This window comes from Dysidea avara, chromosome 6 (genome assembly GCF_963678975.1).
Source record: "Dysidea avara chromosome 6, odDysAvar1.4, whole genome shotgun sequence".
In the NCBI taxonomy this organism is placed as follows: domain Eukaryota; kingdom Metazoa; phylum Porifera; class Demospongiae; order Dictyoceratida; family Dysideidae; genus Dysidea; species Dysidea avara.
The window spans coordinates 8,801,523-8,816,150 of record NC_089277.1 but is presented as its reverse complement, the minus strand read 5'-3'; the positions used below and the strand labels follow the sequence as shown (position 1 = coordinate 8,816,150).

General features: G+C 37.6%; 2 protein-coding genes across 5 annotated transcripts in view; one reads left to right on the top strand and one right to left on the bottom strand.

Moving 5' to 3' along the window:
• Positions 1 to 3,244, top strand: part of LOC136257909 (uncharacterized) — a 50,255-nt gene extending 47,011 nt beyond the window's left edge. For 3 of the 4 annotated variants that reach the window (XM_066051228.1, XM_066051230.1, XM_066051231.1), the window contains 11 exons: positions 182 to 238; positions 290 to 565; positions 616 to 690; positions 898 to 1,002; positions 1,071 to 1,157; positions 1,665 to 1,733; positions 1,784 to 2,065; positions 2,116 to 2,226; positions 2,275 to 2,337; positions 2,392 to 2,445; positions 2,776 to 3,244. In XM_066051228.1, coding sequence (XP_065907300.1) covers positions 182 to 238; positions 290 to 565; positions 616 to 690; positions 898 to 1,002; positions 1,071 to 1,157; positions 1,665 to 1,733; positions 1,784 to 2,065; positions 2,116 to 2,226; positions 2,275 to 2,337; positions 2,392 to 2,445; positions 2,776 to 3,065 — 1,469 coding nt within the window. In that variant the 3' untranslated portion in view covers positions 3,066 to 3,244. The remainder of the gene's footprint in view (positions 1 to 181; positions 239 to 289; positions 566 to 615; positions 691 to 897; positions 1,003 to 1,070; positions 1,158 to 1,664; positions 1,734 to 1,783; positions 2,066 to 2,115; positions 2,227 to 2,274; positions 2,338 to 2,391; positions 2,446 to 2,775) is intronic. The other variant, XM_066051229.1, reaches the window with a different exon arrangement.
• Positions 3,245 to 6,094: 2,850 nt separating this feature from the next.
• On the bottom strand, positions 6,095 to 9,022 carry LOC136258221 (zinc finger MYM-type protein 1-like). Its single transcript, XM_066051551.1, has one exon. The coding sequence runs from the start codon at positions 8,937 to 8,939 to the stop codon at positions 6,321 to 6,323; it is 2,619 nt and encodes an 872-aa protein (XP_065907623.1). The 5' UTR covers positions 8,940 to 9,022; the 3' UTR covers positions 6,095 to 6,320.
• Between the last annotated feature and the right edge of the window lie 5,606 nt (positions 9,023 to 14,628).

The window sequence follows — 14,628 nt, the reverse complement described above, 5'->3', positions numbered from 1 at the left end:
CTGACTGCTCTATTAGAGTATATCGATCTTTTAAACAGGTATTCAGGGGGCCCTTCATTGGGCCTCCTGGGGCCCCTTTCAGGCTGGGGCCCGGGGCAAAATGCCCCAGTTGCCCCCCCCTGTGGGCGGCCCTAAATATTAATATCTTCCTGGTGTGGTTCTTATAATTTTTTTTTTGTAGATCAGCTTGTCCAAACTACTACTGTTACTACTCTCCCTCCTAGGATCACTGAACAAGGTAGCTATACTAAAATCACATTGACTTGATATTTCATGATATATCATTTAGTGCCAAAAATGAAGATTCTACACAAAATGGTAATTCCAAAGATTTCAAATGAATGGAAGACAGTAGCAGATTTCCTTGAACTTGAGCTTTCAGTAGTAAACAACATCCAAGAGAAGTGTATAAATGACTCAGCTAAATGCTGTGAAGAGATGCTAAGGGAATGGCTAATGAGTGACCATGGACTGCAACCAAAGACTTGGTCTGCCCTGATCACAAGTTTGAAAGAGATTAAACAACTGTCAAAAGTCAGCAAAGAAATTGAACAGGAGTTGAAAGGTAAGAATAAGCTTTTCAAATGAAGAGTTTATACATATATACAATCATAGGTGAAATACATGTATGTTCAGCTTCCACTAAGGACTCTAAAGGAGGAGAGATTTCTAGTGACCACCACTACACAGGTAGCAAACTTTTATGATACCATGCATGGCTACTATGTAATGAAATATTTTGGTGAAAAGCAATGTTTTGTTTGAAAATCAACTGTTATTTTAACATTACATTTTAATTCCCTGTATTAACTCTGCATCCCACCAAACATTCCATTAATACACAACACACTTAACATATCCAAAGTTTATATATATATATAATGTATATCTGCACAGCAACTCCTGGGAAGTATGCAAAGGAAGATGAAAGTTCAGACAGGCATCCCTCTGCCACACAGTGTTCCAAAGTGAGCAGTAATCATACTTTCAACACTGATCCAGGTTAGCAAAACACTTTGCCCTCACTCTGTTACTGCTTATTATACATGCTGACCTGTACTTTTACATAGATGAACTCAAAACTTTAAGTGCTGATGCACATATTCACAGCACAGAGGATATGCATCCACCATCAGACGTGATGGAGAATCAAAAAGGTGATAATGAAATTGCTGCCAAGTTATTGCCTACTTGTAGATATGACACCATACGTATGTATGTTGTGTTACTTAAGCTATAGCAAATTGCAAGGAAAAGTTTAACCAACAAGTTTACTGTATGCAAGTGGAAATGTTAAATTTGTTGTGGTGTATCACATTCAGCAAAGTTTTACATTTTAACACCTTATTAGTAGTGATGTACAGAACTGATAATGGATAAGTTATAGAAGAGTGTTTATTAGCAGACTTTAAAAGTATTTCCAATTGTAGTAGACAACATCACTATGTTGTTATGTTATCATAAAGAACATTATAGTTCAACATGATGGAATCATAGAATGTACTACTACATTTGGGAAATACATGTATGTGTGAGTAGATCAGTTCCTTCCTGTATTAATATTGCAATTATAGTGTACGAGTTCATTTTGTATCGTTGTAGTTATAAGAAAGTTTGATGGCTTATTTCTATACATGTAACATTGCAGTATCATCTTCTTTTAGACCAGTTTGTCCTGTCATCCTACAACTTGTCTCCAAACATTCACACTACTAGCAAAATTACAGAGCAAGGCAAGTATGATGCTATCCTAAATATTAGCTACCTTATTGGTAATATATAGAGCCAAAAATGAAGCAACTTCACAAGCATGTGATCCCAAAGGTTGCAGCAGATTGGAGAACTGTTGCAGAGTTTCTAGAGTTGGAGACCTCAACAATTGATCATGTGGAAGAGAGGTTTAGAAGTGATCCAACAAGATGTTGTGGAGAGGTTTTTAGAAAATGGTTGAAGAGTGAGGAAACACTGGGACCAAAAACCTGGTCTACACTGATAACCACTTTAAGAGAGATTGACCAACTAAAAACAATTACAGAGCAAATTTCTCATGATCTGAAAGTTTATAGTAAGTGTTAGCATACTAGCAATGGAGTATATATTAATGTACCACTCTAGTAACAACAATGAATGATGAGGTGCAGTGCAAGAAGACAGTTTCTCTGGATGAAAGTTCTCATGATAGTCCAATAAGTGAAAGAGATCACCATATAATGCAGCAATGTAATGGCAAGTACATAGAGTATCTGCGCTTATATGATATTACACTCATTTCAGCTTCCCAAGATGAGCAGTTTATGAAACACACAAAAACAAAAATCCTCAGCGATACTAATCTAGGTTAATGTTATGATTAATAAAAGCAGTGCACACTCTAATTATACTTCTCTACAGATAATAATGAAAAGTCTGTAAAGGATGAAACCACACATGTTATAATGGATCAAAGTAAATGTACTATCTGTATATATACCAGTACCAGTAGATGTTGTGTTAATGTTATAAAATGTTGGGTTATTTGTGAATTCATCACCATTAGCAATTAAAAGATATTCACACAATACTTTCTGTCTACATGAACTTTGCATTAAAATTAATGTCAAGTATGTAAAACTTGGCATCGTAGAAAGTAACTGCTTACAGCCTTTTCAAAATAATATTTTACTCTGTTTCTATAGCCACACTTATATACAATGTGTTATTGAATGATTGAGCTCATGCTACCCCAGTGCACAATACAAGGTTCTGTGTTAGCTTGGTTTCATTGTTTCACAACAGAACCAAAAATGAAAGAACTCAACAACATTGTTGTTCCAAAAATTGCTGCAGATTGGAGAAGATTTGCTGATTCCCTTGAGTTTGAGAGCTGGGTAATAAAGACTATTGATGTCAAATACAGGAACTACCCAGAAGAGTGCTGTGAAGAAGTACTAAGAGACTGGCTGTCTCTTGATCATGGTGTAGGACCTAGAACTTGGTCCACACTATTAAGAGCTCTTAAAGAAACCAGAGGTTGTGCAGCTGTCACTGAACTGATTGAAACTGAAATCAATAGACTATCTTTTTAGTGTCAGACATTCCTTTGGTGTGCTCATTGTACATGCAAACACATAAACAGTCATGGTTTTTCCACCATTTGTAGCTTAGTTTTATGCCATCTGTTATTATTTTTATTACTAGTGCCATGTATTCAGTTCCATTGTATTGTTTTTGATCACACAACTAACCAACTTTCTGTATATACTTACATTTGGAAGCTTTGTGAAATGTGTATAAATTGCAATAATTCAACAACATTATAAATTGCAGCAGCTTTGTAATATACTACTAATACTGATTAGTAGGTGCACATGGATTGAATGATGAAAGAGTAATGCAAATTATAGTATGTACAAGTTGAGCTGAATCCTGAAAAACAGCTAAAAATTAAAAGTGGACTTTTCTCAATGGAGTTAACATTTCAATCAACCAGATGATTAATGGTAACAGCAAAGGTGTCAACAACAGACATGTACGATTTGGCTCCATTACAAGTTTAGGAAAGACCTGTAATGGACAGTGTACTTATATGGCTTCCCATAGGTGTGAAAATTTTGGTTGCCCATAAATACTATGTCAGACATTTGAACAAAAAGATTTTGAAATATTTTTAGTGGGTCAAGCAGTACTACAAATGAGCCAAATTTCAAGATCGTGTGTAATTGCATCTATGATCATGAGCAGTGATGGGCAAGTTACTTTTTAAAGGTAACTAGTTACATATTACATATTACTTGCAGCTGAACTATTTAGTTACAATTACATATTACCAATAAAATAAAGTAACTGTAATAATATTACATATTATATTACTTTGTGCCCACAGCCTTAAGCTGTCACGTTTGAAACTACCACCTTTATCACGTGACACGATTGCGTCGTTGGACAATGTGCAAATCTTGATTATAAGTAAGAAGCTGGTGAATAAGCCTCATTCAGTAGTCTTCATTACTTCGTTGTGGCTAGGCGTTACTCAGTGGATTACTAACGAGATTAGTAACTTCGTTACTTGTAGTAATAATATTACGTAATATTAGATTCGTTACAGTAACTATATTACTTAGGTAGGGTCCGCAATCCAAAAAATCAACTTCTACAAATCAATCCCCCTACCATTGTGGGATGTTCATTGTAGTATCCCATTGCTTGATCCACCATGAAACCTTAGGCACGATTGTTGTCTTCACAGAAATATTGTTTTCAGTATCTCGCAAGATGCAAACTTTATTTTTAAAATTTCGTGCTCCACACAAAGGACCGGATGAAACTTGCTACTTAGCCAAATCGTATCCAGAGTTGTTGTAGTTGAAAACTACGCACAGAAATAAGTAAATGATTTGCTGGGTGCCCGGCACAGGGTTGCTTTCTTTGAAAAAAACAGACAAAGAGATACAAAGTTTCGAATTCAAACTACCCTACCACCCAGGGCAAGAGAAGCCAACTCTTCCTCATAGTGTTTCGATACGGTTGGGTGCATAGTCTGTCTATGCTGTTAGTTTGGAAAAGATCTGAGACTTCTCACCATCTGGGTGACGAGTGTCAAAATTTTCTGCAGCATTAAAGGATTGTGTCACGCTTTCTAGCCATTTCCAGCGCTCCTGCAACCACAACAATCATCAATTATAAACTAAAACTATGGCAAAAGATGTCCCTGAACGTTTGGTAGCAGCGGTTGTCAATTATTATTTCATCCACGGCTTCCACGCCTCGTTCTAAGCTATGCATCAAGGGAGGCAGCAAAATCGTCCAAATTTGACTTCACCTCTCACGCTCCACAGCAGCTTCAAATCTTTACTAGATCACCCTACATCACTATTATGCTGCAAAACATCCAAAAACAAACCGAAAAAAGTACAAAATTTTTCATTTTTGATTCGAGCTGTGTGGAGCTCCTGGTGAGCTGCTGGTATACTGCATCATATGAAATCACAGAAACACCAACTACTACTACTACTAAACGTTTTGATCCATCATTTATCATCATTCTAAACAAAATTAAGTGACCAGTGTGGCATCAGAAGTACTGGAAAGCGCTTTGGTACCATTGAGAGAATCCCTTGAAATGACGCACGAAAATTTTGACGTTCTTCACCCAGATGGTGAGAAGTCTCAGATCCTTTCCAGACTAACAGCATAGACAGACTATGCATCCAACCTTATCACATCACTATGAGGAAGAGTTGGCTTTCCTTGGCTTGGCTGGTAGGACAGTTTGAATTCGAAAATTTGTGTTTCGGTTTCTGCTTTTTGAGAGAAAGCAACCCTGTGCTGGGAACTCAGTGAATCATTTGCTTATTACTGTACATACTTTTTAACTACATTAACTCTAGATAATATCTAGCTAAGCAGCAAGTTCTATCCCGTTCTTTGTGTGGAGCACGAAATTTTAAAAACAATTTTTGCATCTCACGAAATACTAAAATCGATATTTCTGTGAAGACAACAATCGTGCCTCCGGTTTCATGGTGGATCTAGCAATGGGATACCACAATGAACATCCCACAATGGTAGGGGGATCGATTTGTAAAAGTTGATTTTTCGGATTGCGGACCCTAACTTAGGTAACGCGTTACATTTGTAAGTAAAGTAACTTGAGTTATATTACCTGTTTTTATAGCGTATTTCGTTATATTACTTAGTTACCACAAAAGTAATAATATTTCGTAACGCGTTACTTATGTAACGCGTTACTCCCAACACTGAATTCTTGAGTTATTAAATGTTTTTAAGGATTCAGCTCAACACGTACATATACGGTTTACATTATTCCACGGAACGGCACGGAACGGAATGGCATATTCCGTGGCATTATTCTCCGGAACGGAACGCCTAAAGTGCCTAGGTATATCCTCTAAATCACTTTCAAACACTGTACTATGTAACTTTTGTGACAAACAAAACGAGCCTGCTGTTTCTTGTAGCCGATAACTAGTCTTTCGGCTATAATTCAGGGGCGTAGGAAGATTTTGAGGGCAAGGGTGCTGAGGCTGGAGGCGACTCACCCGCAGGGGGTCTGGGGGGCGCAGCCCCCCAGACGCTGACGACATTATAGCAAAAATACTGCATAAAATTCATGTAATTAGATTAAACTGAACATGTTACAACATAAAATCAATGGAATTAATACTGACTTGATATATATATGTAGTATAGCTACTGGTATAATGGCATTATGTACATGAGCATTGAGAATGCATGCTGTAAAGGAAAGTTAATACACACAATAAAACTAAGTAGCTACATATTATGAATAGAGTGTTACATTGTTTTACCAAAATAGTTTGTTACATTGTTTTGCCAAAATAGTTCATTCTTCTGGAGTTGACAGATATAAATTCCCTCGCAATTGAAACTAAATCTAATTTATCAGTTCTATGCTGGTGAACATGCATAAGCAACAGGTTGTTCAATTTACAGGCACTAATCGTATTCCGCAAGTAAGTTTTAATTCTACGGAGACTTGAAAATGATCTTTCAGCAGTGGAAGTAGTCACAGGAAATGTGAAATATAGCAAAAGAACTTTATTAACTTCACAGAGCATATTTTGATAAATTTCTGATTGCATCATGGCATCTGCTATAGTTCTAACATTGGTGACTCTTTTGATGGTACCATTGAGTGCAGTTTTTATCGCATCAGGCAGCATGCGCAACTGAACTTTCAAATGCTCGACATCTACATCTCCTTCAAGAAACCTAACTAAAGCCTGAGACAACGAGTCTGTACCAGTACCATTAGCACATGTTAGCAACAGGGTCTCTATATCTCGGATCAATTGGATATCTGATTGATCAAATCGCCTTTTAACTTCTTCTGATACTGTATCAATGGCCTCATAGTAAGTTTGTCGATACATGTCTCTTGTACACGAGTGTTGATGAGGTGCAGAAGACCCATGGTCCAGCCTTCTAGGCAATTTGTGGATTCTAGGCAACTTGGGTTCTGCAGTCAGAGACTGTGACTCATGGATGACACGTTCATAAAAACAATTAAATGTGCTTTCATTTCGTATTGAACGAAGATGAGAAATAAGCACATTGGCAGCCTTCATTGCTTCTTGAACAGTAATGTTAACTGCTTGAATATTGGTGGAGCACTGCTCAGCTGGAGCAAATATCTGGTGAGCCAGTTTTAAGCCAAAAAAAGTATCAAACTGCTCCATCCGATTTAACAGCCCGCTTGCCTTTGCAGCATATTCATCATGCCCTTCCTGTATGGTATCAAGAGCAGTTAACAATACTTTGTAATTCTTTAAAACACTCGCTATAGCCCCATGTCTCACAGTCCATCGAGTTGGACAGAGAGTCCTCAATGAAGGCAGTGTTTCACCTGTGTTCACTGTCACATCGCTTTTTAAAGTTTCAAAAAGGTTTAGCCTTTTAGGAGAAAATTTTATAAGCTGGACCAAGTTATAAATAAAATCCAGGGTGTTTCGGAGAAGCTTGCACTTTTTAGAAACATCTTGTACACATAGATTTAAACTGTGTGCTAAGCAATGAACATAAAGAGCTTTAGGTTCTTCTTGTTTGAATAGTGCCTGGGCCCCATTCCTTATGCCGCTCATGTTGCTAGCTCCATCGTAAGCCTGCCCTCTACACTGAGAAATAGACAACGAACATCTCATCAGCACATCTTTGATTTCATGGTGGATGGTCACGGCTTTAGTATTAGGGAGTTCTTTCAAGCCCAAGAGGTCTTCATGAACTTCATAGCAATTATTAACCCAACGAACTGATACAGATACTTGCTCAGTACCTGAAACATCAGTGGCTTCGTCAGCAATTATAGCATACCATGGGGCACTACTGACTTCACTTATGATGTCTCTGAGAATGCTTTTCCCCATTGATTTTATTAGCTCATCTACAATTGTTGGTGAAATGTACTCACGTTGTCTCAGCCATTCGTTCATGCCTGGGCAATCTTCTGCTTGTAACAGGAGAAGTTGGTACAGATTACCTTGAAAAGCCTCTGCATTTTCATTGTGACCCCTAATAGCCAAACCCTGTTTTCCTAAAAATTTGATTGCCCGTAACAACTTTAGAAGCATGCTCCTGTGAAATTCTTGCTCAGGAGCAGCTCTGGTGTCTAGTATACAGCCAATGTGGATACTAGACTCCCTCAACTGAAGCCGCTCTACTGCTTCACGATGCATATCACTATTTTCATGCATGTGAAATCTTTCAAGGGCTTTGTTCCAATTACCAAATCCATCACCGATAAATGATGAATTTTTAAGCACTGAAGTTGACAATAGTCCGTGTTGCTTTGCTAAGCAACAGATCCTACAGTATATTTTATACCGACCGGTGCAGACAGTAATCCAAGGGTATTTATTATACCAGGATGTTTGTATGGATCTATTGTATTGTTTCTTCTGCCCTAGCTGCCTTTCTTTGCTAAGATGTGATTGCATACATTTTGATTTGGACACATCCAATGGCTGGTTTGGCCTAGTTAAATCACTACAACCAACACAACCACAGCCATCTGATGTGCTACAAACAGTGGCACTGTCAGAAGCTGTGTTCCTTGCTACACTAATACTAATTTCCGGCGTGCCTACAAGATTACTACTTGGAGAGTCCACTTGAGACACCGTTTCTTCGCTTAATTGTTCGCGTGATTGTTGTGTAACAGCACTAACCTGTGGGATCAGCTGTATTTCCTCTTCATTTTCAACGTCTTCATCCGAATCTTCGTCTAACTGTCGAACCGGAACATCAGCGGAAACGGATGAAAACGTGGTCGCTTCAATTGTATCCATTTCTTGACTATCGGAATCTCGATCGGAATCATCGATGATTATAACTTGGGTTGTGCTGTTCGGCCTAGCACCTGTGCTAGCAGCTTTCTTCTTGCTTGCCACAAACTCGACGATACGTCTCTGACACTTGTCCATTACTCGGGTACAATACAAAAAGAATCACGTGATGTACGATCACGTGATATGTGCTAAAATCAAAGGGGTGCGCCAGCACCCGGCGCACCTGTGGCTCCTACGCCCCTGTAATTATGCCTCGAATTATGCTAATGTGGGATTTTATCACGTGACCTTTTATCACGTGACCTGCAGCTGTCATCAGAGGTGACAACACGAGGGAACACAAGATGAAGAAGATGAGTTGGTGACGAATGTAAAGAAGTCCTTTTGTGGTGAATTCAGTCTTTGCTGTAGTTATAGAAACGATGCTTATAGCAGGAAGAACAAGAATGGAAGGCAATTCCGACGGCAGAACCAGAGTGGAAGACCACCTGGATGACATGACAGAACCAGAGTGGAAAACAACCTGGACGGCAGAACCAGTGTGGTAGACCAGAGCTAAGAAGGACTGAGAATTACATTTTAGGTACTATAGCAGATCTCCGTGATTTTGATGAGATTCAGAGTTTTATAAACAAAGGCCACTCAATTGAAAACTGAACTTTTGGCTTGATTTATGAAAGAGAAATTTAGTACTGTTGTATGTTGCAATAAGTATGGCCCTAACACAGAATTTGAAAACTTACGTGAGTGGACAAGAATCTTTTGGGTATCAGTAAAAGTGGTGAGTGTGTTTGTTTGACATGTTGTCTCTCAACGGAACAGCCTGACTGTTCCAAACCTAGCTACAATTTTATAATCTTCTTAAATGCAACAATTTTGTAACGACATCTAGTGTGCAGTGAGGAAGGCTCATCACACAGTGGATCACTCCTTTTGGACAGCTCTTCATCGAGTCAACTTGTCAATGAAGCTTCAAAAACTTGTTCAAAGTATACGACTCAGTGAAAAGAAGCAGCATCCTCCTGCAAAATAAAAGACTGCTGATACATACAGAGAATCATCCAAAGATGAAGACACCCATTCCTGGATTGATGAATTACACTTCATGGATGGGAACAAAGCTGTGGTATTGTCGGGTGATTGGATTAATGTTGCAATTATCAATGCTAACCAATATAACATTGAACAAGTAGTTCAAACAAAATTCAGGATGTTGGCTATTGAGTTATTTGATTGTTGAAAGTGCTTTCACTCAAGTTATACATGACAGTAACAGAAATCACTGGGTGACAATTAGTAACTCAACCAGAAAGATGTGTTGGTTTTGACAGTATGTTTTCTTATGACAACTAATACAAATGGCCTGTTTACTGCACACCAGCAAATCAGAATTTACCCTGAACTTTGTAGATGTTCATATATAAACAGACTGGAAGTAATGATTGTGGTTTGTTCAGCATTGCATATACATGCAGTGCTCCTGTGTTTAGGTGAAAACCCTGGCACATTAGTATTTGACTACCCTAAGATGTGTAGCCATCTCTCATCTTGTATTGAACAACAATATTTTTCTCTGATACCAATCAGAGGCAAAAGAAGAAAAATCTGAAAGTTAAATAAACTGGACAAGCGAAGGCTTATATAATGCCACATCAACCTCCAATGACATGCTGTTTGGAGTGTTCAGAATGGTGCCATGGGGATGTATGCATTTCTCCAGTTTCAGTTGAAGCACCTTAGGCAAAGAATGTACACTGGAGTTGTAAAAGCTGTGTTGAAACTAGTTAGTGTTTAGTAATTGTTACCTTGTAGTCTATCGTTGTACCATTTATTTGCTGTATTTTAATTGTGTTAATTTACTGTATATGCTATTACTTTGTCACTTATTTACTCGATAATGTTGGTGTTATCAACATAGTTGTATTTAACTTTTGCTGTTAACTGTATTCTTAAGAATTTTTTTCACTGTGGCATCAATCTACGTAGCAAGGTTAAATTAGACATCGGCTGCTGTATAGCTACGTACATAGTGGAGACTTAGAGACTGGTCCAACAACTTTAAGTTTATTAGTACTGTAATAAAACAGACATACCTATAATACTGCGGCTACTAGTTTTTATGTTATAGCTTTGCAGCCTGATAGCTATAGATTTAGAGCTGAATGTAGTCTATAGAACTTCCTTTTATAGATCTAGCCGTTCCAGGACGCCATGGCCACCAAGTAGCTAATACTATAGTTGATGCGCTGGAGGACACGTATGTCTGCTCTGTTCCGTTCCGGAGAATAATGCCACGGAATATGCCATTCCGTTCCGTGCCGTTCCGTGGAATAATGTAAACCTACATATACTGTAGTGTATTCATTCTTTGTTTACAAATAGGTACCTGTACATGAATATGTTAATACAATAAATAGTAAAAAGTTTTTATTGGTACTAAGAAGTTAAAACACATTTTTTAAATTCTAATAATTAACAAAATGACTACTTTCTTAGTTGGTTAGGTCATGCAATGAGTAGTAAGGGAGATTAAATGATAATTAAGTCAAGAGAGATCGATGTGTTCAGGTTAAGTTATTAAGTTATTAGGAATTTGAGTTTGATTTGTGATCACAGAAAGATAAAGTAGGGAAACTAGGGAGGTCGCCTACACCTACAGATACGAACATTTACTCTCTATATTCACTCATGAATTATATAAATGACCACTAGTATATCTGCAGGTGTAGGCGACCTCCCTTGTTTTCCTATGTACTTTTTCTATGATCCCAAATCAACCACAAAATCCCTAATTTTCCTTATACTTGTAGTAATTATTAATAGGTGTCTTAATCAAATGTTAGTTTTATTCAAAAGGATGTAACTTTCAGAGGTCTCATGTTTGCATAGCTATACCAGACTGTTAGGGATGAGGTTGTTACGCTCATAAAATTAAACATATGCTTTTGAGAAGGGTTAAAAATAGGATTGCATAGCAGATCATGCAACAGGACTAATGTCACTGAATGAGCTATACTACATCCACACATACAACTACAGGTGTATATACGTACATAACATTTTTCAATTACTATCAGACACTAGTGTTTTTCTAGTACAAGTATATTTCTCTAGTACAGTTCTAGTTCTAGTTCAGTTGCCAGAAATATTTTAAGTTAGTATTAGTTCTAGTATTCATTGTTTAAAACAATTTAGTTAGTATTAGTTCTAGTATACCTTGTTAGAAACAATAATAGTTTGTATTAGTTCTAGTATCCTTGGCTGAAACAAGTTTAGTTAGTGTTATAGTACTTGCAATTTAGTAAGTATTAGTTATAGTACTGTAGTGATGCTAAGAATATATACTTAGTCATACTTATTCATTGCTTTTACGAATAAATGATCACTAACTAGGTGTAATAGAATTATCGTCCTATACTACTTTGAGAAATTACCTAATCAAAGATTTAAGAAAACATCCTACCTAAACAATACACTTATTGTTTCCACATAAGAAGATCTCTCTTTCTAAGTTTTCATTTGTTGCACGGTTTTGTTTCTCTCTCCACCAGAAGAAATTATTCTTTCCACCAGGGCAGTGGTTGCTACAATGTCACAAGCCACTCGAGATAGTAATGGAAAGTTGCCTTTGTTCTTAATCATGCATCTTATATGTTAATATGTACTTCAAAGTCAGGCTTTAACTTGATGTGCCAGTTAGTCAGTTCACCAATCAGGCTCCTGCTAAATCTCAAATAACAGTTGCAGTAGTAGTTGCAGTACTAAAAGTTTTAGTTTAGTTCTAGTATCGGTACAATAAAGCTATTAATTTTAGTTTAGTTCTTGTTAAAAAACTTAAAAACAACACTTTTCTAGTCAGTATAGTTCCAGTTTTTTAAATAGATTGTAATGGAATTATAGTTTAGTTCCAGTTCCTAGAACTAAAAAGAAAAGGCTGTACTAAAACTACTTTTACTGTTTTAGTTCTAGTTCTAGTATACTAGAAAAACACTATCAGACACACGGTAGTGTGTCGTGCGGCCCAAGAAGCCGGTGCGCAACACCAGCGAGTATATTAACAGGAAGAACGAAAACGCAATTTTCGCACCTCCGTAGCTCTGTGCTGCCTTGATGAAACAAGACGATTTATGCTGTGGATACGCCCTCCAACTTCAGCACTCCACATTCCAAATTTGAGCGAAATCGCTTCAAGCATTCCCGAGATATATGACTTCAAAAATTGGTTTAGTTTCTTCGCTTTTTTTCCTTCTTAGTTTTCTTCAGTCCTCTTTTCGCACACTTACAAAAACTGCTATAAACGCGACCGCCATATCCGATTGCCTTGAAATTTGGCACACATAAGAGAGGCATAAAGGCGCATCTCTGTACCAACGTTGGCTGGAATATGATAAACATGCAGGCAAAGTTCAGGGGTGTAGCCAGGATTTTTTGAAGGGGGGTTCCAGCACCAGCATTGAGTTACTAGAAGCAGGGGTCTGGGGGCGCAGCCCCCAGCCGCTGAGAGCCTTTCAATATTTTAATAAAGCAAAACTCAGCAAATTGCTATATTTTATGCAAAAAGTACATTAATTATGATGCATTAAGTACCCCTGGGATGAAGGTAGTACTAGATAAGGTCACCTAGTGGAAACAGATAGCATAACACATACAGACACATATATAGTAATCTGTAAGTGATGGTTATATCTCACTATGGTATAGGAGCCGCATGAATCCACTGATACAAATGACAATCAAAACGAGATAATAAACATCTTAATGATTAAGACAAAATATACATTACAAGCATACAGGGGCCTAGACTCAAGGGTACCATGTGCTGATGGATCAGTACAGGAGCCCTGGAAAGACTTACATTAACTAAAATTAAATTAAATTACAATACACCAAAAAAATCTACATATATCTATATGTAATACTTAAAGTTTACCTAAGGTGGTCTAAAGGATCGGAGGCTCTAGAATTAAAAATTCTGTAAGAACAGGACACAGTAATGCGAGCTGCCTGCTCAAACAAGGATCTTACTATTTTCTTTGACACTTCACAAGCAGTAGCCATTTGAGCAATTGTTTCTGACAAAAAGTGGCCTAAACAACCAATTTCAATGGGAACAAGATTGACACTATTTGACAGTTAACCCAGAAAGCTGAAGGTCATATTGCAAGGAGCTATATCGATCTTCCTATCTAGCTCTAGCAGCAAGAAGATGTTGCTGGGTATTAGTTGGTACTGTCAATTCGAACAAATCATTAGAAACCAATACCAAGTCAGGCCTGCTGAGGGTGGAGGAAAGAGTGGTTGGGATGGTACTAGGGGGGCTGGAACTAGCTAGATAACCTGGAAGGTCTGTAACTATACAAATATGCATAGCATGAATTCATTTTGCATAACACAAGTGATAAATTACTGGAGCTCTATATCTTTAAACACTGCACAGCAAAGCTATAGCAGTATATATAAGGTCATGCTAAGTTTTGCATTTAATGTTGGAATGTCTGAAAAACTTCATATGGACATGGATATTTACATGCATGTTCTATTAGAGTATACCCGACTGCTCTATTAGAGTATATACCTGACTGCTCTATTAGAGTATATACCTGACTGCTCTATTAGAGTATATCGATATTTTTAACAAGTTTTGAAGAGGGCTCATGTTACCTCTGTAAATCCTTCCCTGAGAGATGAATGTAAGTTTTATCAATTGTTGTGCTGTGCCATTACACTATATTGCTCACTCATTTTGTCCTGCCACACTAAATGGTGTGTTAGAATCCTGCTTGCAGAAGTCTAAATTTTACAGGGGGGTTCCTGAACCCCCCGG

Excerpts from the sequence above, each read along its gene's own strand:
- LOC136258221 (XM_066051551.1), bottom strand. The coding sequence starts at position 8,939 with ATGGACAAGTGTCAGAGACGTATCGTCGAGTTTGTGGCAAGCAAGAAG.